The sequence below is a fragment of the Elgaria multicarinata genome, chromosome 2 (assembly GCF_023053635.1).
Source record: "Elgaria multicarinata webbii isolate HBS135686 ecotype San Diego chromosome 2, rElgMul1.1.pri, whole genome shotgun sequence".
Lineage (NCBI taxonomy): Eukaryota > Metazoa > Chordata > Lepidosauria > Squamata > Anguidae > Elgaria > Elgaria multicarinata.
Window position 1 is genome coordinate 72,791,976 of NC_086172.1, and position 26,186 is coordinate 72,818,161.

At 39.7% G+C, this 26,186-nt stretch overlaps 2 protein-coding genes across 2 annotated transcripts in view; both read right to left on the bottom strand.

The window, feature by feature from the left end:
- BIN1 (bridging integrator 1) overlaps positions 1 to 26,186 on the bottom strand; it is a 504,124-nt gene that overhangs the window by 149,396 nt on the left and 328,542 nt on the right. The gene's annotated exons all lie outside the window — the stretch shown is intronic.
- LOC134393606 (cytochrome P450 27C1) overlaps positions 16,364 to 26,186 on the bottom strand; it is a 35,139-nt gene continuing 25,316 nt past the window's right edge. Inside the window, exons 7-9 of the mRNA XM_063118663.1 lie at positions 22,747 to 22,825; positions 19,469 to 19,672; positions 16,364 to 16,649 (exon numbers count right to left, since the gene is read on the bottom strand). Of these exons, the coding sequence (XP_062974733.1) occupies positions 16,533 to 16,649; positions 19,469 to 19,672; positions 22,747 to 22,825 (400 nt within the window). The 3' untranslated portion in view covers positions 16,364 to 16,532. The remainder of the gene's footprint in view (positions 16,650 to 19,468; positions 19,673 to 22,746; positions 22,826 to 26,186) is intronic.

Here is a 26,186-nt window from a genome sequence, read left to right on the forward strand (position 1 = left end):
CAATTTGAGAAGTGTGCCCCAGAATCCCTTGCAATGACATGGATATGACACGGGGGCAGCCCTCAAACTATTGTCATCCCAAATGACCAACCAGAGTAGGTTGTTTGTGGAGTCAGGCTGATACTTTCTGAAAGAGGAGAGTGGTCTGGGACCTTAGATGATTCCATCGGTTACTCCAGGCTATAATGGTAATGCAGAGACAGGATGTGAAACAGCATACACAGCCAAATTAAGTACGCTGTTGCAAGAGTTTATAGCTTTACTGATTTGAGTCAAAATGTTTGTTGCAATGGCAGGTCGGCTTCCTGTGCTGACCTTGCTGTATGTAGACCGCAAGCATATAGCAAGGAGATTGCTCTCTGTTAACCTGTGGAATGCAGGTCAACGGTGCTTTAAATCAGAGCACTGATCATAAAACGCAGCATGTGAAACCACTTGCTGAGATTTTCTCTTCTAGTTTGGTATGAGCAGTCATAGGCAGCAGCCTACTTCAGTCAGGCTTCTCCCCATGTGGAAGTCCCATTTCAGGGGAGACGTAGCTCACATACATAAAGAAATGTATTAAACTGAGCATTATTATTATTATTATTAGTCATTACAAGACAATATACTTTCGTTATTCCAATTCTATAGCAACTGGTAGAATTTGTTCAAAGGACATTAATATTGGGTAGCTTTCAGTTCCCTGATGCATAGGGTGACCATATGAAAAGGAAGACAGGGCTCCTGTATCTTTACAGTTGCATAGAAAAGGGAATTTCAGCAGGTGTCATTTGTATGCATGCAGCATCTGGTGAAATTCCCTCTTCATCACAATAGATAAAGCTGAAGGAGCTATACTAGAGTAACCAGATACAAAAGAGGGCAGGGCTCCTGCAGCTTTAACTGTTGTGATGAAGAGGGAATTTCACCAGGTGCTACATGTAGAGAAATGACACCAGCTGAAATTCCCTTTTCTATGCAACTGTTAAAGATACAGGAGCCCTGTCCTCCTTTCCATATGGTCACCCTACTGATACAGAATGAGACAGCTGATGTTACTTCTGTCTGTTCCATCCCCTGTCCTGCCATCCACTTCCTTCCTCCATCTGTGATGAGCAGGATTCCAAGTATGTAGAACAGCAGGAGGGGGAAAGGGATGAATGACAAACCTCGATATTTAAGAATGGAGAGCCAATGTGGTGTAGTCGTTCGAGTATTGGACTGGGAATCAGAAGATCCAGGTACTAGTCCCCATTCGGCCATTAAAGCTCACTGGGTGACTTTGGGCCAGTCACAGATTATCAGCCCAACCTACCTCACAGGGTGGTTGTTGTGAGGATAAAATGGAGAGGAGGAAGATTATGTACACCACCTTGCATTCCTTGGAGGAAAAAAAGCGGGATATAAATGCAATAAATAAATAAATAAATTCTGATGTCGCTTAATAGTGCTCCCTACAGTGCACTATTTCATCACACAAACACCAGGGAAGTTCATAAATAGGCCAAATCTTACCTTTTGTTCCCCAATATATTCTGAGAAGTTGAGCTTTCTGCACAATGCTTCATCCAACTAAGCCATTGGACCTAGCCTCTACATAATTTTCAGATTGGCTGGCTAGACTACTGACAACAGAAATCGAGCTTGCCAGCCCATTGGACAAAACAACCATCTGTCTCTACTAAGGGGCTGGCTTTTACTGATCTCAGATTCCCATAAATATGTGAGACATTGCGTTTAGTCTGGTTCTTCCAAGCAACATCTATTCAGGAGGCCAATAATGCCCTCTCTTGGACCACATTCTCTGCAACTAACTCTGCATAGGCTTTGTAAGCAAATGTAACTAACTGGGGCCTAATCTACACCAAGCAGGATATAGCACTATGAAAGCAGTATATGGTATGTGACAATGGGCCCCAACAGTTGTCAGTGCACTTCAATACTGCTATAAAGCAGCAGTGTGGCTCCTGCCTTTTATATACCGGTTTCATAGTGCAATATCCTGCTTGGCGTAGATTAGGCCTCAGTTAGATTGACTTTAATAATTTTTATTTGGAAATCTCTGTGTGTGGTTGTTATTGCATTTCCTTGTTATCTCCCGCCTCCTTTTCACCTAAAGAAACCTCTTTAGACGTTTGGAAATTTTGCTGCATTATTTTAAAAATGACTTTCTCACTGAAACCTTCCCCTCATGCAAGACTGCACGGTTGCTAAGCTACCCCCCTGCATTCTTAGGATAGTCATAGGGATTTGTTAAGTTCTGTGAGTTCTGGGCTTTGGGCAAGAAGGTCCAAAGCACTTCCCTTTTTATTGTATAGAGCAGGGCAGAAGACACAAGTCCTTGGCAAGTCTTTAAATCTCCTCATAGGGGGGCAGTATCCAGTGGGGTGCTTATGCCCCCTTCAATTCCCTTCTATGAGTGGTGGGTCCTGCTTGTGAAATAGAAGCAGCAGGAACTGCTTAAGCAAGGGAGCAGGAAAATGGTGGATAAGATCCTGGTTTCTGTTGAACATGTCTTTTGGTACTGTAACATATCTAAGGAATGGAGAAAGAAGCTATTCTCTCCCCACCACCACCCCCATTATTAACAGCCTTTTCTGGAAGTACCTCCACAACTTTGGTATTGATTAGTTTAAGGGATGTGTACTCTTGTATCACCAAAAGGGTTTATGACCTCCATGCAAATTAGGGAAAAAATGTTGTTATCCTCCTGAGAGAAGGAACTGTATTTTGTTATTATTGTGTTAGTATTTTGTTATTAAATACAGAACTGTATTTTGTTATTATGTTATTTTTAAATTATCTTTTACATGCTTTATATTAAATTTGCTGGTCTGTGACCATAATAAATGAAATGATGATGAAACTGGTGGGCAGGGAAAAGAGAATTGACAGGCATAAGTGCCCCATTGGATACTGGCCACAGCTGGATGGTTTAAGTGTTACAGCAAGGATCAGCCTGTAGTTGCAGCCTATGAATAATTCCATTTTGGGGAACCCTTGTAAAGAAGGGACCTACCATATATAACATATTCTCCTCCCCACCCTGCTGCCTAGAACTTTAACAACATGAGTAGCAGGACAGAGGCAAGGAAAACGGAGGAGCAGGTGAGAAGCTGCTGTCGATTAGAGAGCAAGAAAGGTGAAGAAGCAACAACTCCTGTGTGCCTTTGTCCTCTCCCTCTGGGAGGCATCTGGGGAATTTGGTCTTTTATCTTCACCGTGGCTACTCCTGGCTGTCAACTGCCTGCATTCCTGAGAGAATTATTATGTGGAGTCAGTCATGTGACACACTGATATGGCAAACCTTGGTAATATCTGATGTCTGTCTTCTGCCTACGTGGCTTAGAGTCTTTTTTAGATTTAATGGCCTAACACTAATGGGAACTGTCTGTTTCCATAAATTACTTCACCATGCTAGGGAACATCAGCAACTTAGCAAAGCAAACTTTTGAACTTCCTCTTTAGGCATAGATCTTCACAAAATAGGAGATATATACAGTGTCTGTTGAGAAAGAGCAAACGAATGCGCAATCCTCATTTGTCGCAGAAACTAAGGCTGCAAAGGATTTATTGGCTGATGATAAAGACCAGTATTATTTTTTTATTTATTGCATTTTTATGCCGCCCAACAGCCAACGTTGTCTATTTTAAGGAACCGAGCTTTCTAATTCAAGGCCTGCTAAGGAATTCCCACATGACATGTTGTTGAGGGTTCTGAAATATCCTAGGGTGGACACAGTTGGTAGTAGCCAAGCAGCAGGTCTGTGAAACCTCAGTGTTACTGTGTAAGAATGAGAGTTTACCCTCAAGTATAATCCACGCACGCCTGCAACTGAATATTTGAGAAGAGGATTTGTTGTGGTGTGCAAACTGTCTTTCAGGAAAGTTTATCTGCCATTAATAAAGGTATCATTAAGAAGTTTGTCATTTGCCTCTGCCGGCAGGCAAAGACATTTTTGTTCAAGTAGGTCTTTGGCATGTAAGCTGGCCTGTAGCTGAAGGGGATTTTATTGGCTTGCATGCTATTTTTCTTGAACAAGCCACCTTGAGAACCCGTGGCTTGTTGTTGTTCAGATTGGGTTGTTCAGATTGGTTAACAAGCCTCACGAACAACCCTGCAGAAAATATGCTGTGATCAGACAACATGATAACCCATGGTTCAACAATAACCCACACTGGGTGGGTTAGCAATGTTGTGGGAACCCAGCCTATGTCTTTTATTACTGTGTTTTTAAGTTGTGCTTTTAAGTTATTTGGTTTTATTATTGTTATCTTGAAGTTGTAGCATGTTTTCTGTGTAAACGTGCATAGGGCTGCACCCTAAAGATCTTAATCCATTGGAAGTTTCTTTATAGTTTTATTGATTTTTATTGTTACATAATATTTTATATTGACTTTTAATATTTTATTTGATACTGTTGCATTTGTTCCGTGTGATGTTGTTATCCGCTTTGGGCTTCCTTTTGGAGGAAAAAGTGGGATAGATGATGGCGATGATAATGGCAACAATGATGATGAATGCAAGCTAAATGAGGGATGTTTTCCACATGATGTAAAAGGCTGATAGCTCATAAATATTTTAAAACAAATCACTCACTGGCTAAAGAAGATAAAAATAACAGATCTTGCTGCATGTTTTTAATTTTTTCTGTAACCTCCTCATGGCTATTCCAGTTCTTTTTAGACTCCTTGCTATAAGGAAGCTTTACCTCAGGGTCAGAAAAAACTGGATAACATCCAAATTAACTCCACGGAAAAGAAAGAACAAGGCTAAGGATGTCGGAAAATAAAATTTTAAGTAGCCCAACATGTTTCAGTACTGTGGCATATATTTCAGGGCCAGTGGTGTGATTTATGAAATCCATGCCCCTGCAACACATTTTATGTGGGAAAACCAACAAGGGCTCTCAAACTATGTATTGGGGAACATCTAAGCAATATTAGAAGTATAAAACTGGACATTCCTCTAGTAGGCCTTTTTTTTAAGAACTCGAGTTCTGGTAATCTGAAAGACTTATTCTCCCTTACGAGCCTGCCTGTGCTCTGAGTTGTTCGGGGGAAGCCCTTCTCTCGATCCCACCACCATCACAAGCACGCCTGGTGGGAACGCAGGAGAGGGCCTTCTCAGTGGGTGCTCCAGGGCTCTGGAACTCCCTTCCAGGGAAGCTAGACTGGCTCCCTCCTTGGTGTGCTTCTGGAGGCAGGCTAAAACTTTTTTTGTTCCAGCAGGCCTTTGGGGAGTAGTCTGGACCTCTGCTTATGCATTGGATATTTTTTAATGTTATTTATATTTTAAATGTTTTAAATGTTCTAATACTGCACCAGGTTTAATTATATTTTTAATTTCTGTGTATTTCTATTTATATGTTATATCAGATTTTGGGTATTACAAGACTACCCTATTAAAAAAAGAATCAGAGTGGATCTTAAGCCTGAAAACCTTGAGTCTGGTGGCCTTAATGTTGATCTGGATTTCTGCCTCTCATTCTTTAAGGTACAGAGCTTTGCAGATACTCCCTAAGAGTGTGGTGTACATCCAAAAATGAAAGACATTGCATTTAACCAGTACATTTATGGGTATAGCTGAAATGATGTAAAGAAAAGACATAAAAACTGCTGCTTACAAATTATGTCGCCAGTCGCAGGATTGATTCTTTAAGCCATATTTTCAAATACCTCTGTGGGCTGTTTACAAATTGTATATAAGTATACACAGACACAGTATTAGCACATTTATGTGGTTTAACATTTTTTAAAATGATCATATAAATGCATATTAATATGTTGTATTGTCCACGTTTTTATAGCCCGTGAAGAAGGCCCAGAAATATATGACACAGGGCCGAAACACGTTGGGCTACTTTGAAGAATAAGACTTTATTTTCCGAAATCCTGAGACTTGGGCCAGATCTACACCAAGCAGGATATAACACTTTGCAAGTGGTTTGAAAAAGGTTTATGGAATGTGTCCTGGGCCCCAACAGTTGTCAATACCATTATAAACCATTATAAAGCAGTAGTGTAGCACCTGCCTTAGTCCCTCTTTTCCGTCGGGAGTTATTTCAGAGTCTAAGCAAAATGCCGGACAAGATGATAAGATAGCAAAGACCCACCAAGAATAAGCATGGATAACTTCATCATTAGAATCTTGATTCTCCCAATCAATCTCCAGTGATCAAAGCTAATCAGTCTCCAGTGATCAAGGATACAGATAAGTTATCATTCCTTGTATGTCTCCCCACCTCCCACCCCAAATTCTTTCAAGACTCACAAGGATAAAAGTCTAAGGCTGGACTAATCTCCTGTTCCTCTCCTGAGTTCCCATATTTATCTCTGCTGTTCTGATAACGAAGCATTTGAGAAGCCATAAAATGGGCTCTGGTTGAGAATATTATTTACACAAGGCCTAGAGTGCTAATGAAAAGGTATTTTCTTTTGTTTGGATTCGAGAGGTTTCAGCTTTTCCAGGTTGTGCTAAAAGATTAAACTGATTTGGGAAACCTGACCAGTGTACAGATGAGTCATCACACAGCAGTCGCTCTAGGCTGCATGGACTGTGGAAATGCTGCATCAAAATAATTAACATTCTGTGCCAACCCAGCCCCCCACCACAACCAAATTGTTTGTATTTTAGTAGTAGTAGTAGTAGTAGTAGTAGTAGTAGTACTTGGATACCACTTAATATAGAAAAATCTCTAAGAGATTTGGCCCCTAGTCAGCTTTTGCAGGGCAGGGAGGGGCATAGGACTTTTTGGATTCCTAGCCACAGACAACGCTGTGACCATGGACCCAGGAGTCTAAGCTGACACACACACACACACACACACACACAAACACACACACGCTGCTGGTGTGGAGAAAACTATGGATGTTGCAAGAAATCCTCTGTTCCTGTGTGTTCTGTGTGGGGGTTGTGTTGTTTGTTTGTTTGTTCTTTTAGATTGCAAACCTGCAAGCAGGGACTGTTGTTCACTGATTGATTGTAAGCTGCTCCAGGAGCCCTTTTTGGCTAAGGAACAGGATAAACATACTATAAATAAATAAAATAAACAAACAAAGTGAGGCCCCTTCTTGATTCCTGTAAGCAGAACTGGAGCAGGCAGCAAGCGGGTCACCCACTCTGAATCTGTCTGTGCCCTCCTCCAGCCTAACTTGGGCTCCAAAATGTGAAGCTTGCCTTGGAGTTCAGGACAGGATAGCAGGTGGCTAGGGGGAAACGTTGGGTTTCTCGCCTTCCCTGTGCAGTTTTTCCAAACTGCAGAAGTCATCAACAGCATCTCTACGTTGCTAGCATCCTTTTCTATCTGAAATTACTGATCTATAGCTATCATGAACTCCAGGCAGAGTAACTTTCCACCAGGGAATTATAGTCAATAAACAATAACAGAAGTGAGCATGCACACCGGCTGGTGTACAAATATATCATCTGATAATAATAAAAACGCATCAACAGGGATTGCAACACCAAAGGATCTATGCACAGTAGTTCATTTGTTGCTGCACAAGTAATTGCTTCATGGGAGGCCAATCAGGTAGCTTGTTCTATATGGCCTTAATCGTGGAAAGCAATCCTTAAGGAGATCCCCGTGCATATATCTGACATATAGAGGAGTTGCTCTTGTCATTCTACTGGAGGAAACTCCTTCTTTCCCCTTTTGTCAGTCCACACACACACCATTTGTACCATGACATCACTAGATTGCCAGTGGCAGTGTTAGAACATCTTAAACAACCAACTAGCCCTTTGAAAGATTTGAATGTTCGTATCTCATCCAGGTTCGTATTCAACCAATGGAGGCTGGTGGCTCTGATTTCAGTGAATCTATTCTGGGTTTCAGTCAGGAGCAGACAATACTCTAAAGGAGCTATCCAAGGTTCTGAAATATAGTCTCTCTCTCTCTCCCCCCACCCACCCAACCCAGCTCCTTGGAAAGCTCCTTTAGAGTTCTGATGGTTCTGACAATCCTGGAACAGATTCACCACCCCAATGACATTGGAGCCACCAGCCTCCACTGCTTAATGTTCTTATGGGGTGGGGTGGGGGGCCCTTAGATGGTCATGTGTATTACTGCAGTTTTGAAGCACATAAATAGTCTTTCTCTCCTCCCCCCACTGCTATTCCGTACTTTAAAACTGCTTCTGAATGCTTGATATGTTAGGATAATAACACTGTTTGCCAGCGATGATGATGATAATGATACAGGATCAAGTTATAGCAACCAAGAACTACCAAAATAAATCATAAAAGATAACAGTGTAACAACAGATGTATGTAGGAAATGCCATCAATTCCAAAAAACAATAGACCATATAACGGGGATGTAAAATTCTGGTAGGAATGAACACAGACACAATACAGTTTCAAAAATAATTAATAGAATCATAGAATAGCAGAGTTGGAAGGGGCCTACAAGGCCATCGAGTCCAACCCCCTGCTCAATGCAGGAATCCACCCTAAAGCATCCCTGACAAATGGTTGTCCAGCTGCCTCTTGAAGGCCTCTAGTGTGGGAGAGCCCACAACCTCCCTAGGTAACTAGGTAACTCCCTAGGTAAATTCACCAACAATTGGCCATCAAATTCAACCTCATCAAACAACCTACACCATACTATACATACTCACTTGAAACAATCTTAGAAAATGCAGATAATAAAATATAGTGGGCTAGAACAATTCATACAGACAAGACAATATCAACCAGCCAGACATAACAGTTATAGACAAAAAAGAAAAGAACACAAGTATCTCTTTGACACAGCAATACCTAAGGACAAAAATGTTTTAGAAAAGGAAGAGAAGAAGAGAGAAAAATATACACCAGTGGCCATGGACTATGGCAACAGGAAAAGGTCACAATTTTCCTGTTAGTCACATCAGTCACTGGCACCACATCCAAAAAACTATACAGAAAACCTTCAGAAACTGGGCCTACCAACATACATCCACACCAACATCCACAAAGCAGTGATACTTAAAACATGCCCAATTGTGAAGAAATTCCAGAATCCATAAAAGACAGCATGACCTGGCAAAGCCCATCATGTCTATCTAGAAAAAATGCCACAAGTAATAATAATAATAATAATAATACTAAGAAGAAGAAGAAGAAGAAGAAGAAGAAGAAGAAGAAGAAGAAGAAGAAGAAGAAGAAGAAGAAGAAGAAGAAGAAGTGCAGTTTTGTATTTAAACTCAAATAGCATCACAATGACTACAGGAATAAAATGGGATTTTGCCTTTGTACCTGCCACTCTTTGGCTGGTCAGTTGGTGACTCCCTGGGCTTTAGTCACAAGGTCCAATCCTGACTGCACCACTGATCAAACCAGAGCTTTTCTGAGCAATAAAAGCTTTAATGACCAACAAAGAAATACAGACATGGCAGAAATCATATAAATGCTCAAAAGATGGCAGAAAACTTCCATTACTAAAGGAATGTGTAACATGGGGAAAGAAATTGCAGTTTGAGGCAGTATTTTAAAAGGTGTCTTACTTGTAAAGATTAAGCTCTCCCCTCTGCGAATAAATCTTGCCTCCTCCTACTGACCAAATCAGTCCCCGCTACCAAAGCCATGGGAACAACTTATCTTCATAGAATCAGTCTATGAAAGTTAGTTTGAATGGGTTTCTCCATTCCATGCAATGATAAGGTCCCATGTTCTCCACATGCCCTGATGAGAAGTTCCAGAAGATACGCTAATAGGTTTAGTTTCAATTTGGGCAAGTGGTCACTGGAGACTCTCTCTCTCTCTCTCTCTCTCTCTCTCTCTCTCTCTCTCTCTCTCTCTCTCTCTCTCTCTCTCTCTCTCTCTCTATATATATATATATATATATATATATATAAAATTCTGATTCTTTACACAGTTGGGTATGGGGAGCAGACAGGCACCCTGACAGAAGCCAGATCTACACCAAGCAGGATATAACACTTTGAATATGGCATATGGAGTGTGTCCTGGGGGGAATCCGCACGTCGTACCGAGACCGCTTCTAAGCGACCTCAGTGTGACGTGAAAGCAATTGTGTAACTAGCCTTTGGAAGAGCCGAGGAAGAGGCGTCCTTGCCGCCGCCGCTGCCGCCACCACCACCCACAGACCTCCTCGCCAGCTGGGACGGAGAGCTCAGGGGAAGAAGGCGGGGTGGAGAGCTTCTTCTGCTCTCCACCCCGCCTTCTTCAGCCGAGCTCTCCTCGCCAGCCGGCGAGGAGGTCTGTGGGTGGCGGCGGCAAGGACGCCTCTTCCTCGGCTCTTCCAAAGGCTAGTTACACGATCGCTTTCACGTCGCACTGGGGTCGCTTAGAAACGGTCTCGGTACGATGTGCGGAATTCCCCCTGGGCCCCAACAGTTGTCAATACCATTATAAACCATTATAAAGCTGTAGTGTAGATCCTGCAGGGAATGGTAGTTGCCAAAACATAAGCAATATCTTTGTGGAGCCTCAGCAAGTCTCTTTCTTTTGGACAGTGGTAAAACATTAGATCTGATTCTCTCTTGTGGACTGCACTACATCTCCCCAAGCTTTTCTAACTTCCAGTGAATGTGTGTCCTCACTAAATAAAATATTTTAGCCATGAAAGGCTACAGAATCTACAAGGTCAGTTATGATGAAACATACATTCATCATAACTGACCATTAGCAAGAAAGTACAGAGAACATAAACAGCACAAATAAATAAGAAAAAACTATTGGTCTCTCACCCCTCTCCCTCAAAAAAAAAAAAAAAAAAAAGAATCTCAGGGAGTTGAAAAGATACACAAAAAGAGCAATAGGATCAATAAAGGAGCTGGAACATGGTCCCATTTGAGGAAAAGCTAACTTCTGCAGCTCTTTCGCATAGGAAATAAAATAGACTAAAGAGGGATCTGTTAAAACAGGGTCCCAATCCAGCCCTTTGGGGTTCCCTGGAAGGTCATACCCCCTTCCATTGGCTCCACCGCATTTCTCTGACCACTGATTCTTTGGTGAATTCCTGGGCTTTGTGCTCTTTTCTCCCCATTCTAAAAGGTCAAAATGCCTCTCCTAAAGCTTAGTAACTGGTAGTAAGAGCTCTAAGCTAGAATATGCTGGAATTTCAGGTGTTTTGTTTTTGTTTTGGCTCTATTCCTTTCTGTTTCAGCCCTGCCCACCATTGGAATGCAGCCCCTGAGATGGAATTCAGCCCATGTGTTAGATGTTTGTCAAAGTTATGAATGGTGTTGAAAGAGTGGAGATGGCGCACATGCGCAAGAGAGCGCTTTTTTCTCCCTGGTAGGTAACAGTAGAATTTTATGATCACCCATAACTTTAAATTGTAGCGAACAAAGCAGGGACTGTAGCAGCTTGACATTTCTCTTTCTAGTTAAATTTCAAATAAGGACCACATCGTTGTCTTTCAAATAAAGACCCCAAATAAGTACCTGGCAACAGCTATTCCATCAGGCTGCAGCAGAGGGAGAGATGGAAAGCAGAGCCACCAGCTATATTTGCCTCTTCCTCTTCTTGAACTGTTTCCATTCCAGTTGGTTATTATAAGAACTACTATTTTAAGAATTGCTATCTGAATTTGCTTCCCCCCTTCTCTTCCCATCCCGTTTTCTCTTGCGTCTTGTTCAAGAGCTGTCATATTGATCATATGTAAGCTACTCTAGGAGTCCGTTTAGCTGAAGAGTGGGATAAAAATGCTGTAAACAAATAAAATCATGTGAGAGGAAATCAATATTTGACTCAGATCATAACCTGCAACAGCTTAAACTCCTCACTGCTGCATTTACAGGTAGTATCTAAATAATTCATTATATGAAAATCTACATAGTTATCATATCAACTTATTTTATAGTATGTGTAAGTGCAAACAGATGCTCCTAAGCATCTTGAAGTGTTTTCATACATTAGTGTTGGTGTTACGGGTTGTATTTGATAACAATTTCTCATATCAAAATAAAACCATGAAATGTATGACTCGGAAAATTAGACACATGCGTGTATGCATACCCATGCAATGTATTTGGGAATGAAGATGAGCAGATAATTGCAAAAATAGCACCATCTAGTGGTATTTTGTTTCTACATGGGAGGTTGTCCTAGAGTTAATTTGGGTAGTTGATAATGCTTACAGAACATTAAGAGTTTCATTACACATAAACACACATTTTATACAGGGATCATAGCTGTGGTGTTTCTCTCAGCATCAGAATCTGGTTATCTCCACCTTCACTAATGGAAGAATGCAAGTTAGTTGAGGGCAGGGCTGGCTCAATACATTTTGCTGCCTGAAATGAAGGACCAGATGGTGCTCCCTCCTTTTCCATATCCAAAAGCTGACTGGACTAGCTGTTGAATCTTTCCTCAACACCAGGGATGGGGCAGCATTCTCCACCACACCTGAAGCCAGCAGGCTAACTGAAGGGGTGCAGGGCAGGCCGCATGATCCACAGCTCCCTGCTCCAACACGTTGCTGCCACCTTCCAGCAACTGCTGCCTGAAGCAACAGCTTCTCTCTGCCTAATGATAGGGCCAGATCTGGTTGAGGGCAAAAGACTTTTTCCCCACCCACATATGCAATTTACTGACCTACTCACTTTACACATCAGTCATTGCCACTGATGGCTCTTTTTCTTGGTGTTCTTGGTTAGTAAAAGGAATAAAGTCCCAGTACTGGGGGAAAAGGCGGGATATAAATAAATAAGTAAATTTAAACACTGTCTAAAAGCATCATGACACATGCAGTGAAGTTGCCAGCTGAAAATGAGAAAGCCAGTAACTTTCCACAGGTGGGCTCTGTGCACATTTCCGCAGCAGTGAGGAAGGTAGGAAGAAAGGAATGAGGGTTCACATGACATGGTTGGCAGATTACATGGTGAGAAGAGATGACTGAGGGCAGACATGATAGCACTCTTCAAATATTTGAAAGGTTGTCACACAGAGGAGGGCCAGGATTTCTTCTTAATCATCCCAGAGTGCAGGACATGAAATAATGGGCTCAAGTTACAGTAGGCCAGATTCCGGCTGGACATCAGGAAAAACTTCCTGATTGTTAGAGCAGTACGACAATGGAACCAATTACCTAGGGAGGTTATGAGCTCTCCCACACTAGAGGCCTTCAAGAGGCAGCTGGACAGCCATCTGTCAGGGATGCTTTAAGGTGGATGCCTGCATTGAGCAGGGAGTGGGACTCGATGGCCTTATAGGCCCCTTCCAACTCTACTATGATTCTATGTCTTGATTGCTTTATGTAGCAGGACTGTGTACAGCGTGTTTGTTTTCACTGTAAGTTGTTCCTCTTTAAATACATAGGATGATATTTCAGATTTCATTAAGTATATCCCTTATAACACCATGAATCATAGTGTTTCTAGGCAGTGTGAAGATTGATTTCTTTTCTTTCCTTTGTTCTCCATACCTCTCATTCTTAAATGTGTGAGTGGGTGTGGGGGAGTATGAGCACAGATGATCCTGGAGGTAGGTAGAGTTACACCCCAAAAATGGTTTAGTAAAGCCCACTTGATGTAATTGTGTGCAATCAGAAAGGATCTGTTCATTGATCTTCAACAAAATGAAATGATCAAGGAAACAAAAAGATAGGAGTAGAAACACAGAGAACTTAAAAGAGGTGTTGTGGACTCACACTTACCTTTCCTGGACATATATGCAACTGATTAGGACCATCTCCTCTTCAATTTGGCTCATGACTGGACATGTCACATAGACACTGTTCATTGTCATTTTTCTGGAGAGAATGTGTAACTTCAAATAAATTCCTGCTTAGAATCTCTGTACACAGGTCAACCCACCTCCCAAAGCTCCAGACCAGGTTCAGTAAGATTGAGAATGGGAAAGAAACTTTTGAGTTCTCTAGACTTTCTTTGTCAAAGGGAGAAAAAGAGAATATATTCTGACTCAGAGAGAGCCAAACTGACCAACTCAGATCATTATCCATTTTCTTTGGATAATCCCAAAGACGTCACACAATATAAAATATGGACACAGTCCAACAGGTCTGACCCTACCATTATGCAGAGCGAGGCAGCTGCCTTAGGCAGCAGGATTTTTGGAGTCATGAAAGGGTAGTAAATTGTTAGTGATGAATATATTATTGTTGTGTTTTCCTGCCAGGAAAGGGTAAACATGCTTGTGAAATTTTCTGCTTCAGGTGCAAAGTAATATGACTGCCCTTAGTTTGGTACTGTACACTTTGCTGGGAGTGGGGCAGGGCTATATGCTGTTCTGCCTCAGGCAGCAAATGTCTTGGAGTGTCATAGACCTTGCTAAAGCATACATTATATTAATGGGGTCGTGACACTGAAGAATAGGGACATGGTAATGTGTATAGTACAAATGGATTCTAAGGGCAAAGGTTTTACAAAACCCAGAATATGCCCCAAAGCCCAGTTGGCTTGAGTTTGAATCCCTAGCATCTACGGTTAATCATCTTGATCCTGCAACAGGTGGCTGTGTAGCTTGACGCCAGCCATGCTATTTCTGTCTGATCTCTCTCCCAGACATCATATCTCTGTATTTCATTTTTTTTAAAAAAAACAACAACACCTGGATATTATAAACAGTCTCTTATAATATAAATCTTTGAACTGTTATTCTGAGGCTCTTCCGTACCAACTGGCAGTGTACTTACTCCTTTTGAAGACAATCATCTCAGTCTTTTGATAGAGTGTGTAAATCACAGATCATTTGGTTTGCAGGCATAAAACAGGATAGCCCTGTAATGGCTCATGCTTTTAAAGCATCTGATTCTATACAGGATTATTGCATCAATATCAGACAAAAACCAGGGTGGATATATAATTACTTTATTATAGCTAAGGGACAAATAGAGAGATTGATCCAATTAATTCAAAGTCTTTATTAATTATAGGAAATTATTAAAAAGTTCTCCCTTGAATTCCTTTTATATAATAAGAAATATTAACTTACAAAAGAATGCCAGTAAAATATTATAATTAAAAAAGACAGCTAATGCAACAGTCCAAAAAGCAGGTCCATAACAAAATTCAAACTGAGAATCAAAGTTTATTTGTTCCTTGATCCCAGCTTAAACTGGGAGTTTGCCGGAAGCAGGCTTAGATACTGAAAGCAAGTAAGGCAAGATTCCCTGTTGAATTTTTCTTTCTAGACAATATTCAGAAATACAAAGAGGGGTTCCTGAGAAAGTTGGACATATTCTCACACATTTGGAAAATTAGTGCAAAGCTGAGATTAATGAAAGTCATGGCAGATGTACTAGTACCAGGTGCTTTGAAATATGTAATGTGAATGTTTTAAAGTTAATGATTTTCACCTATTATGCCCATAGTCAATGTGACTTTGAAATATGCATCTTCTATCTTATTAGCAAAATATTTAGCTGAAGGCATAAAATGGCTTCAGTATAAGGCGTTCTCCTTAATAAAGCTTTTTGCATAAATGTCTTATTGTTGCCCTCCAAACAGGTAAAAGCTCCAAATACAAACTTCTCCTCTGCTTGTCGTTAGCTATAAAAATTGCTTAGATAAGCAACTACAAAGTGCACATTTCAGAAATACATAAACACCATGTTATTTACCTATCTGTCCTAGAGAGGGCAGTAGCCCACATAAAAAATAAAGCTTTATGGAAAAGTAAGCAGCATATAGTTCATGCATTTTTATTTTTTATTTTTATTTTTTTTAAAAGACTATCAGGATACTAAAGTAAAACCTTTATTTAAAAAGAAATCTATATTTGCAGTAACTGTCAATAAAAATGGAGAAATACAGAAGTTTATTCTTTTACTATTTATGTGGCTCATTGACTTAAATTTTATGTAAACTTTATATACTTTTGTGCGTTAATTAAAAAGCTGTCAGGGAATACAATTCAAACTTTAGAATCTATGTAGCTTGTAGGTTTTGAAATTTCCTTTAAAACGTCTTCATATTTCAAACTACTCCCCTAATTTTGATGTATTATAATTAATATATAAAACTATTCAAGGTGAGAATTCCCCAAAAGGCATTGTACTAAAGAAACAGAAATTGCAAATCAGTATTTATCCTGTACTCCATCACACAGAAATGCTTATTTTTCAGCCCAGAGTTTGCGAGTTCCTGTTGTGATAATTGCAGATATTCTGAAGATGGAAATCTGTTACCATTTATCTCACAGATCATTGCCTCTTATCATCTCAGACAATTGCCTAACAATGGGAAACTAGCTGGGAGGAGGTGATGGAGTAATCACAGTCATTTACTAGAATATACAATGAATGTCTCACTACTTCTTAATGAGTCTCATAGGAAGCAATGCAATGATATTGCTGTGTTTAAGTGCATGAAGTTGAATTGATTACTCTGTTGCCTTTATTGTGTCATCCAAAGATAAACTGGATTCTCAGCACAGAAAAAAAGAATAGAAAAATATTTTAACATGTACTTACATAATGTTCTGTGTGAATATGTATATAATTGTTTTTCAGGAGACAGATAAATCACTATGTAGGCATCTAAAGCTTCCTTACAGAAATCCCACTGAAGCTAAGAGAATCTTCAGCACTTTTCAGTCAGAGATCAAACTGAGGAATTTCTTGAAGTTTTTAGTCTCATTTCCTGTCCGCAAATTTAACATTGATGGAGCCTGCAGGCGTCAATAGTCCGTGGGTTTTGGCACAAACTGATTTAGTTTTTGGAGAATTTTTTATTTCAAATCTTTGAAGCAGCTGGGATTAGGGATTGGAAACAAATGAGAAAAAAAATACAAGCATTAATTTAAAAAAAGAGTGTGTAAGAAAGGTAATAATTATACTAATAGCCCTAGCAGTATTCCACATCTTGTGAAAATTCACTGAAGATGTTAAAACAAGGACAGGATATATTTTGAGCCCATGGGTACATTTGGAAATTTCAAAAACTGTCCTGGGGAGAACCATAAACTGGCTGCCAAACAAGGGTAGCCACAAAGGACAAGTAACCTGCACAGAGGGATGCATGGAAAATTAAGATGGCAGCAGTTGGAGGCTCCTACTTTGCTTTCAAGCAATCCCAGCTGCCAGTAAGAAAATATAAAAAGTAAGAATTGGGAGGAGTAAGGTGTCTCTGTGGGCACCAAGGAAGGTGACTGGGGGAACACTGGTGCCCATGGGCACTATGTTGCCTGTCCCTATGCTAGAACAAAGGGCCATGTAGTCCAGCATCCTGTTGCCAACAGTGGCCAGCCAGATGCTTCCAGCCCAAGCAGGATAGGACAGCAACAGCCCTTCCACATTCTTTGTTCTCAAGGAAGTGGCATTGCTTCTGAACATGGCATTACATTTAGTGATCATGACTAATAACTGTGAATAGCTATCCTCAGAATATCTAGTAGCCTTTTAAAGACATCTATACCTTGTGGCAGCAAATTCCATAATTCAATTGTCTATTGTACAACATTACTTTCTTTTGTCTTCTTCGACCCTACCGTTGATCAATTTCATTCTTTTACTACATTTTCTAGTATTAAAGAAGGAAGAGCGGTCAAGGGGGATTTCTGCAGGTGATTCCAGCATAATTTGGGCACTGCTTTGATCCCATGTGCAGTTCTTCTTAAGGAACTAGAAGGGGGGAGGGTACAGGGAGAGCTTTTGTCAAACTATTGAGAACATCTGGGGCTAAGCAGCCATGTTTCCCAGAAGCTCTTTTTAGAAATTAACCCCTTTTCTTTGAGAATAGTGGGTGCTGAAGATGCCCAGGAGTTGGGCTCTACAAATCCTTGGGTGCCAGAATGGAATGTATGTAGTGGATGGTTGCTTTTGGAAGGTCAAAAGGAAGATTAAGGCTGCATTCCTGGGCACACCGACCTGAGAACAAACCCCAATGAATTCAACAGGACTTAATTTTGAGTAAGAATGTTTAAGATTGCTCTGCAAGCAGTACCACTTATAGGGCTTGTAGCTAGATCTGTCCTAAGGCAACACTTGCCATTACGTTTTCTGTGGCTTTTTTTGAGATTTCTTATGAAAAGAGTGAGAACAGGTGCTACTGTGATGTGGAAATCCCCCAATCCTTTAATAATTCCATTCTGGAACAGTATTGAACAGTATTTATACACTTCAGTTTATGTTTCTTATCTCATCTCTTTCTTTCCAAATATGCATCCAAAAACTAAAGCTCTATTTTAGAATGGGCTAGCTGGTTCAAACCAGCAGGACTTTATGAGATGTAAATTTAAAGTTATTAAGAAGGTGAGTCCAGCCACAAAGTAATTCTGGGATTTTCTGGCTAGACCACTGACAGCAGAAATGAATGCAAAACAACAATCTCTTCTAGGTGGCCTGCTTTTACTGAACTCAGATTCCCATAAAAGTAAGAATTTGTTCTCTACTTATGACCAAGAAAGCAAGGACCATCCTTTCTGTAATGAACTCTGCATACATTCTGAAACCCAAGATTCTACTCAAGTATGCAACATGTAATTAGCTAAGTTAGATTGACTTTATTGGTTTTATTTAGAATTCTGGATGTGTGATTGTTGCCTTCCCTTGTTTTTCCCCCTTTCACCCAAATAAACTCATTTTTTTCAATTTGGACATTTAGCTATGATATTTTAAAAAGGAATTCTCACTAAACTCTTCCCTGTGCAAACGACTACTTTGCATGGGGAAACTAGTATTTGTGTCTTCAGGATTTTCATAAGGTTAGTTAAGACCCTTTCTACACCTAAGGATTATCCCAGGAAAATGGAGGGATCGACCCTTACTGCTCCCAGGATACCCTGTGTGTAATTTGGATGCACAGGGATGATCCCAGTGAAAAAGACAGGCATAGAAACAGCCTAAGTTTGTGTTTCTCAGGTTTGGGTAAGAAAATCCAAACTTCCTTTTCTAGGCAGTATCTAGAGATCACCCACGAGCAGCCAGCCCTGCCAATTCCCTCCTGCAAGTAGTACCTGCCACTTGTGGAATGGAGATTGAGAGCTTTTGGGGGCAACCTGAAATGAGCTGAAGTGCCTCTCTTCTGGAATGTGGCAAGCTTCTGCTGGTGGAACTCTCACAAGGGAGCTCCGCTGTCCTGCCCTGTTCCAGACCGAAGCATTACCGTTCATTTCAGGATTTGCCCCCGGAAGCACTAAATCTCCATTGCACAAGTGGTAGGTGCCACTTTCACAATGGAATCAGCGGGCAGGACACTTGTGGATGGACAGGATTGAATACTGCCCCTTGTTATTTTGTTTTCCTAGGGCTCAGCTGAAGGGAGGACTCCTTGGCAATAGCAGAGGGGCAGACTAGGCTATGTCAAGAGGTTCATTCTGACTGGTGGGAGCCTATCAGTATTTTTTTTATTTTATTTTGAGAACCCTTGTAAAGAAGGGGTCCACCAGGAAGAAAAAAAATCACCCATCCCAGTCTATGATGATGATTACAAATTTTTTTTACAGCAACTTGTGAACAGTCCCACTTGAAAGAAAGTTCTTGCTAATTCAGTGGATTAATCTGCACTCTTAACATAAATTAAAAATTTCATATAACAAGGACATATGCTTTAGTAGCTATAACCTACTAACCTGTATTAGTGCAAGGTGAATTTCCAGTTCAGCAATTCTCTTTCCTATACAACTCCGAATACCATAACCAAAGGGGATGGAACCAAAATTATCCACCCTGTCCATATTACTTTTCCTTAGCCAGCGCTCAGGTTGGAACTCATTTGCTGATGGGAAATTATCTTCTTGATATGATGTAGCATAATGACAGAGTGCAAGTTGGGTCTAATGAAACAAACATATATATAAACATACTAACACATGTACACATGTTAATATACTTATAATTTCAGAAATAGTGTAACAAAATAACGTCAGAGTATTCACAAGGGGATCACAATGGATTATATCCAATGTTAGTCTAACTTAATTTCATTGGGTCTACTTTAAGTAGGGCACAACTAACATAGCGCTAGTATAAGTGACCTCTAGCATGACAGGTGTAAGCTGGCACAACAATTTCCCCCAGAAAATACATTGCATCAGCATATCCTATTGGCATTGTGCTAGAGGTTACTTACGCTCTTGTTACACCAATTGCATAAGTGTACAGGCCCTGTTGGATACTGCCCAGAATCAAAGACAAAAGAGAAATTAATTTATTTTATATACCAATTGATACCTTAAGATTTCTAAGTGGTTTAGATAAGAAATACATAACGTACAATATAAAAGCCAATATAAGAACAATATAAAATAATAAATATATTGAAAATACTATAGAAACAGTAAAACAAAGCAGTGCAATTACACGTTATGGAAGAGATGTCTAAAGTTCACCACAGTTTGTGCTTATCGGATAAGATGTGGGAGAGCATTCCAGAGGAGGCCCACTCATATGCCACTACTCGATGACAAATATATAATAGTTAGATAGAGATATACAGGGTAGTGTTCCATTGTGGTCATGCACCAGCAGGACTCACCACTAGTGCAACGGGGAGCTAGCCATTCTTAAAACAATACCTGATGGAACGCCTTTCTCGACATGAACCTGCCCATACACTACATTCAATATCTAAGGTATTTCTCCGGGTGCCTACTCCGAGGCAGGCTTGGAAGATGGCGACTAGGGAGAGGGCCTTCTCTGTGGTGGCCCCCCAATTATGGAATGATCTCCCCAACAAGGCCTACCTGGTGCCAACATTGCTAACTTTTCGGCGCCAGGTTAAAATTGTTCTCTTTTCCCAGGCATTTAGCAATATGTGATGAGCTTCATTGATCCTGGATCTGTTTTTATAGTTGTTTATAAAGTTGTTTATAGTTGTTTATAGATATTTGTTTCTGTGTATGTCGCATGTTTTGGGGTTTTTATTTTTTATATATATTGTATTTGTTTTAATCTTATGTAAACTGCCCAGAGAGCTTTGGCTATGGGGCAGTGTAAAAATGTAAATAATAATAATAATAATAATAATAATAATAATAATAATAATAATAATAATCATAAATTAGCAGAAATGCTAGTTTTTGGAATAGAACAGGTCAGTGGAGCTCACAAAAGGGAGCACTGCTGATTTGTCCTGATCTGGAAATAAGCATTTCCACCCACTTCCAAGATTACTTTAGGAAGCGCTAACTCCCCATTCTGCTAGTGGTCAATCCCGCTGAAGCAATGGAATGAGCAGGAGCGCAGCAGCAATGTTGAAAACTATATGATTGGGGGCTTTTACTGTCAAAAATCCATTGTGTTCTTCTGCTTCTTCTACCTAGAATTCCAGAGAATTCTTAAAAAGAGAGAATGAACCCTGTAGCCAAGGTTTGTCTCATCAGATCCATCTTAAGTAGCTAGCAGATTTCATACACCAATCAATATATCACCTGCATCTCAAAACAAATTCAAATGGACAGTACTCTTCAAGGGACATACCAGACTAAATTTGACAGTCTCTCACATGAAGGAAAACCAAACATTGCTGTTGATGGTTCAATCAGTTACATTGTCAGCAATAACCTTCCTTTTGTGGGGGAAGGCAGCTGAATGCATGACTGACATACAGCTTCAGGTGCTCTTGGGCAAAATGCATTTTTTTAGAACCCACCACACTGGGTAATGGAAGGACAGTAATGGACATCAGAAGTACAGAAATTGCCTTTCAACATCTCAATAATAATAATAATAATAATAATAATAATAATAATAATAATAATATGTGAACAGATATATACTTTGTTTCTGAATGCATTTCTAAGGCACTAAGCAGCATTACTTACTGCAGTCCTCCTCAGCTATATGTGTGAAGATCATATCTGATATTATTGCATTTGTGTGGATTGCTTTGCGGCTTGTATTTTCTGCTCGTAATAAGCCATTGATACAAGAGACTATTCCCTTTGTCATGTATGATGCTCTTATAGACTCACACTCAAAGATCTTATAGACTCACTCTCACAAGGATCCTGTTGCTTCACTTCTATTCAACAGTTTCCAACGCAAAGACTTTGTTACTGGACTTTTTACAGCCAAACTATCTAATGATCATGCATTAATTCAGATACCCCAGCCTCTGAGGTGCATTTACCATTCTCAAATAAATCTGCTTCTTGCATCCCAAGCCTCAAACTATTTGCATTTGTCTGGGTCAGTAAAAAAACAGGGGGGGGGGGTTAGCAAGAAAGTGTATAAGGGATATCATATGTAGGAGGACAATATTTTCCACCATATTTTCCGTGATCTCAGGCTGGTTTCTAGGATGAAGCAGACTTATACTAATTCAAATTCTTTGAGTGTTGAGCTTGAGAGGGCTCACAATTTGAGGGAATCAGGTGGGAGTTCTATCAAGGTACTGTTTAACATTAAAGGAATAATTAAAGGAATTATTGTTTGATTTGGAAAGTCATAATATATTTTAAGATGGGGGGAAAACCTCTTTAATCCTCTGTAAAGAGCATTTCTGTTAATATGTGATGGTTTCCCACTAGTTCTTATTAAAGTTCTAATATCTTTTGCCACTTTTAAAATGGTGTTAAAGAGATTATTATTGGAAGGCTTTGAAATAGGAAAGACAATTTTGGGAAAGTTGTCATTTTTATGGGAAAGCTGTCATTCTGCCGAAACTTGACAAGTCTCCAAAAATGCAGCTCTGTTTTCAGCTGCATTACTAAGGGATCAGAGTTTCTCTTTATTAATTGTTTTAAGTGTTTTGGGATGAAAAGTCAAGTAATACTTTAAGCTTTAAGTTAATGATCTCACATGACTAAGATTAAACCAGACTTTCACAAAATAACTAGTTTCTTAGTACAGGAAGTTTCATCTTCCCCCTTTCCCACTCCTTCCATAAAGCCATTATACAACTCACCCCTTTAGGTATCATGTATCCTCCAACAATCATATCTTTCTGTGTTACTCTACCATTTCCTGGTAATACTGGAAATAACCTACAAATAAGTATCAATTAGATATTCAGTGCCCATAAAATACATTTTTTTTAGAATTCTTTGAAAATGTCCACAAGTATGTAAATAGAGGTTATCAGAAAACACTGTATGCTTGGACTTTTAAACAGCTGTTGACAAAGTCTCTCATCTATGACTCCTATGAAAATTTAGCAGTCACTGGATAAGAGGGCAAGGCCTCAATACTGGCTAAATTATTGGAAGCAACAGGAAGGAATAAACAAACATCTTTGACAATGTGGCCAAATAAACAGAGGGGGTCTCACAAAAAGCTCAGCTGTGAGGTAGCCACAGTTATAGATGACACCAAATTATTAAGGATGGCAAAATCCTAAAGAGATTGTGAAGAGCTCCAAAAGGGTCTCTCCAAACTGGATGACTGGATAATAGAATGACAGATGAAACTTGATAGAGGTAAAGTGAGGAACAGTCAGACCAAGGGGCAAAAGCCTTCACCAATAGGGTCTAAATTGGCTGAAACCACATCAGAAACAGATCTTGCATGCATGGTAGAAAGTTCAGTGTGCTACAGCAATGAAGAAGGAAAATTCAATATTAGAAAATGGTCTAAAATTAACAGAAGCATGTTAATACCATTTTATAAATCTGTAGTTAACCCACATTTGGAATAGTGTGTACTGGTCACCCTATCTCAATAAGAGTAATGTTGATCTGGAGGAAATATACAAAAGAGCAATGTGCAGTATAATCCTATACATCTATACTCAGAAGTAAATCCCACTATATTCCATGGGTTTACTGTCTGATAAATGTGCATAGATTGCAGCCTAACATGATCAAAAAGAAGGAATATCCTTTTCAATTACAAACAATTAAAAACAATTACAGCTGCAGTCCTAAACACAATTACTAGGGAGTAAAATCCATTGAACACAATGGGACTTTTTTCTCAGTAAACAACATGTGCAGAATTGTGCTATTAGGCAAGGTATAAGGGGTTAAAAATCCTAAAACTTGTGTTCCCAGCCCCAAACATAAACATTTGAAATGAGTTATAAAGAAATTGACTGGAGACACAATGTAACACATAATCTTGCCTTTTCACCATTGCCACTTGATGTTATGATGGCTTCTAGAATAAAATGGTTCTCAGAAAGGATTATGGAACTTCATGCAGAATTGGTCTAGTAAATAAATACTATTAGTGATACTAATAAAAAGAAAATCTCCATGTTTAAAGACAATATTCCTCCAACTATCTTTGCTAACTAAAAACAATAGAGAATAGCCTTTTTCCATCTTGCTTTGCTTGTAATCTTCCTGGAAGCATCTGTCTGGCCATCTTTGGAGATAGAGCCCTGGTTCATATGTAATGGGAAACCATAGTTTCCTATTACAATAGGGTGACCATATTTTGGAAACCAAAAAGGAGGACAACATGGTCGTCGCGGACTGGAGTTCTTGGTTGGCAGATTCCCAGCTTCATCCTGCCCAGGCCAGGCCAGAGGTTCCTGACTGCTTGCCAGCCACTTTGGTTTATTCCATTCCATTAGCTGTACTGGGGTAGTTTTGAAATAATTAAAATTTCCAAGGGGGCGTGTCCAGTACCAAGGGGGCATGCCCACCCGAACATAGCCTTGGTCACATATCTGATTTTACAACACATATTTAAGACAAATCTGTTCTAAGTAACATCTTAATGTTAAAATCACTGAAATAAAGAATGTGAGAGATTCAGTGTATCTGAAATTAACTTCACTCACTCCTACTTTTGTAGGTTTTGCTGTGCTTTGAAGCTTTTGCTATACTCTGTGTGTTACATTCTCCCCTTCCCTCAAATATCTTTTCTGACTGTATCTTCACTCATTGCAAGCTGCTGTTGTTGTTAACAGGGTTTGCTACTGCCCCCAGATCTGTTTCAAATTTGGTGTGGCTAAAGCTCTACCTAAATCCTATCATGGTACAAAGTTTCACCTCTTTATCTTTAAAAAATGACGATTTTAAAAATAATAATTTTAAAACCTCAATTTTTAAAAAATTCCTAAAAAATCAATGGATGAACGGATCTGTTTCAAACTTGGTGTAGCTAAAGCTCTACCTAAATCCTATCATGGTACAAAGTTTCATCTCTTTAACTTAAAAAATGACGATTTTAAAAATAATAATTTTAAAACTTCAATTTTTAAAAAATTCCTAAAAAATCAATGGATGAATGGATCTGTTTCAAATTTGGTGTGGCTAAAGCTCTACCTAAATCCTTTCATGGTGCAAAGTTTCATCTCTTTATCTTTAAAAATGACGATTTAAAAAATAATAATTTTAAAACCTCAATTTTAAAAAATTCCTAAAAAATCAATGGATGAACAGATTTGTTTCAAATTTGGTATCTAAAGCCCTTCCTAAGAGCTACCATTGTGCCAAGTTTCATGTCTTTATCTTAAAAAATGACAGTTATAAGCATTTTTGTTAATTCCCATTAGAGCTGCTCTTTGCAAAAAAATTCCTGATTTCCCCTCCCCCTCCCGGATTTGCCATCAAAAATCCGGTCATATGGTCACCCTATATTACAAGAATGACCCTACCTGAGTCTCAGCTTAATATATTCCTTTTCTTTAATGCAGAAGAAGAGGCAAAAAACTTCTCCTTTAACTTTTGAACTAATAATAGTTTCCAGTTACTTCCAAACTCAGGGAACTTACAATGTTTGGGGCTATTTAACTTAGAAAAAATATGAGTATTGGGGAAACATGATAGAGGTGTATAAAATTATCCATTGTGTGGAGAAAGTGTTCTTCCATATTTCAAATATCCAATATCCCTATTATTAGGCAGAGTGAAGCAGTCATCTCAGGGAGCAGATTCTGGGAGGCGACACCAGTTGTTGGAGGAGAGACCTGTATGCTATCTGGCCTGTTCTGCGCCCACTAAGTTATCCTTCTGTCTTCAGGTACAGTGAAAGATATTGCGCTTTCATTTAGTGTAAAAGGCAGATTCATCGACTGGTCCAGTCGGCTTTTGTACATGAAATGGGAAGGGGCACCATCTTGTTCTTCACCTCATCAGAAAAATGTCTTCAGACAGCCCTGATAAAACTAGAACCTGTGGTCATCCAATGGAGCTGAATGGTAGGAGATTTAGGATAGATTAAAGGAAGTGCTGTGATGATTATGGAATGCCTTCCCCTGCCCCCACTTGGTGGCCCAGATGCTGCTGGTGCTTGTTTCACTTTGGCACCAATTTAAGACTTGGCTGTTCACCCAGACTTTTGTGTCTTAGTGACCATAGCTTGATTCTAATTTACCACTAATTATTTTAAATAGGATTAGGGGTGGAAGGGTGGGCCTTTGGTCTGATCCTGCATGGCTCTTCTTATATCATTTAT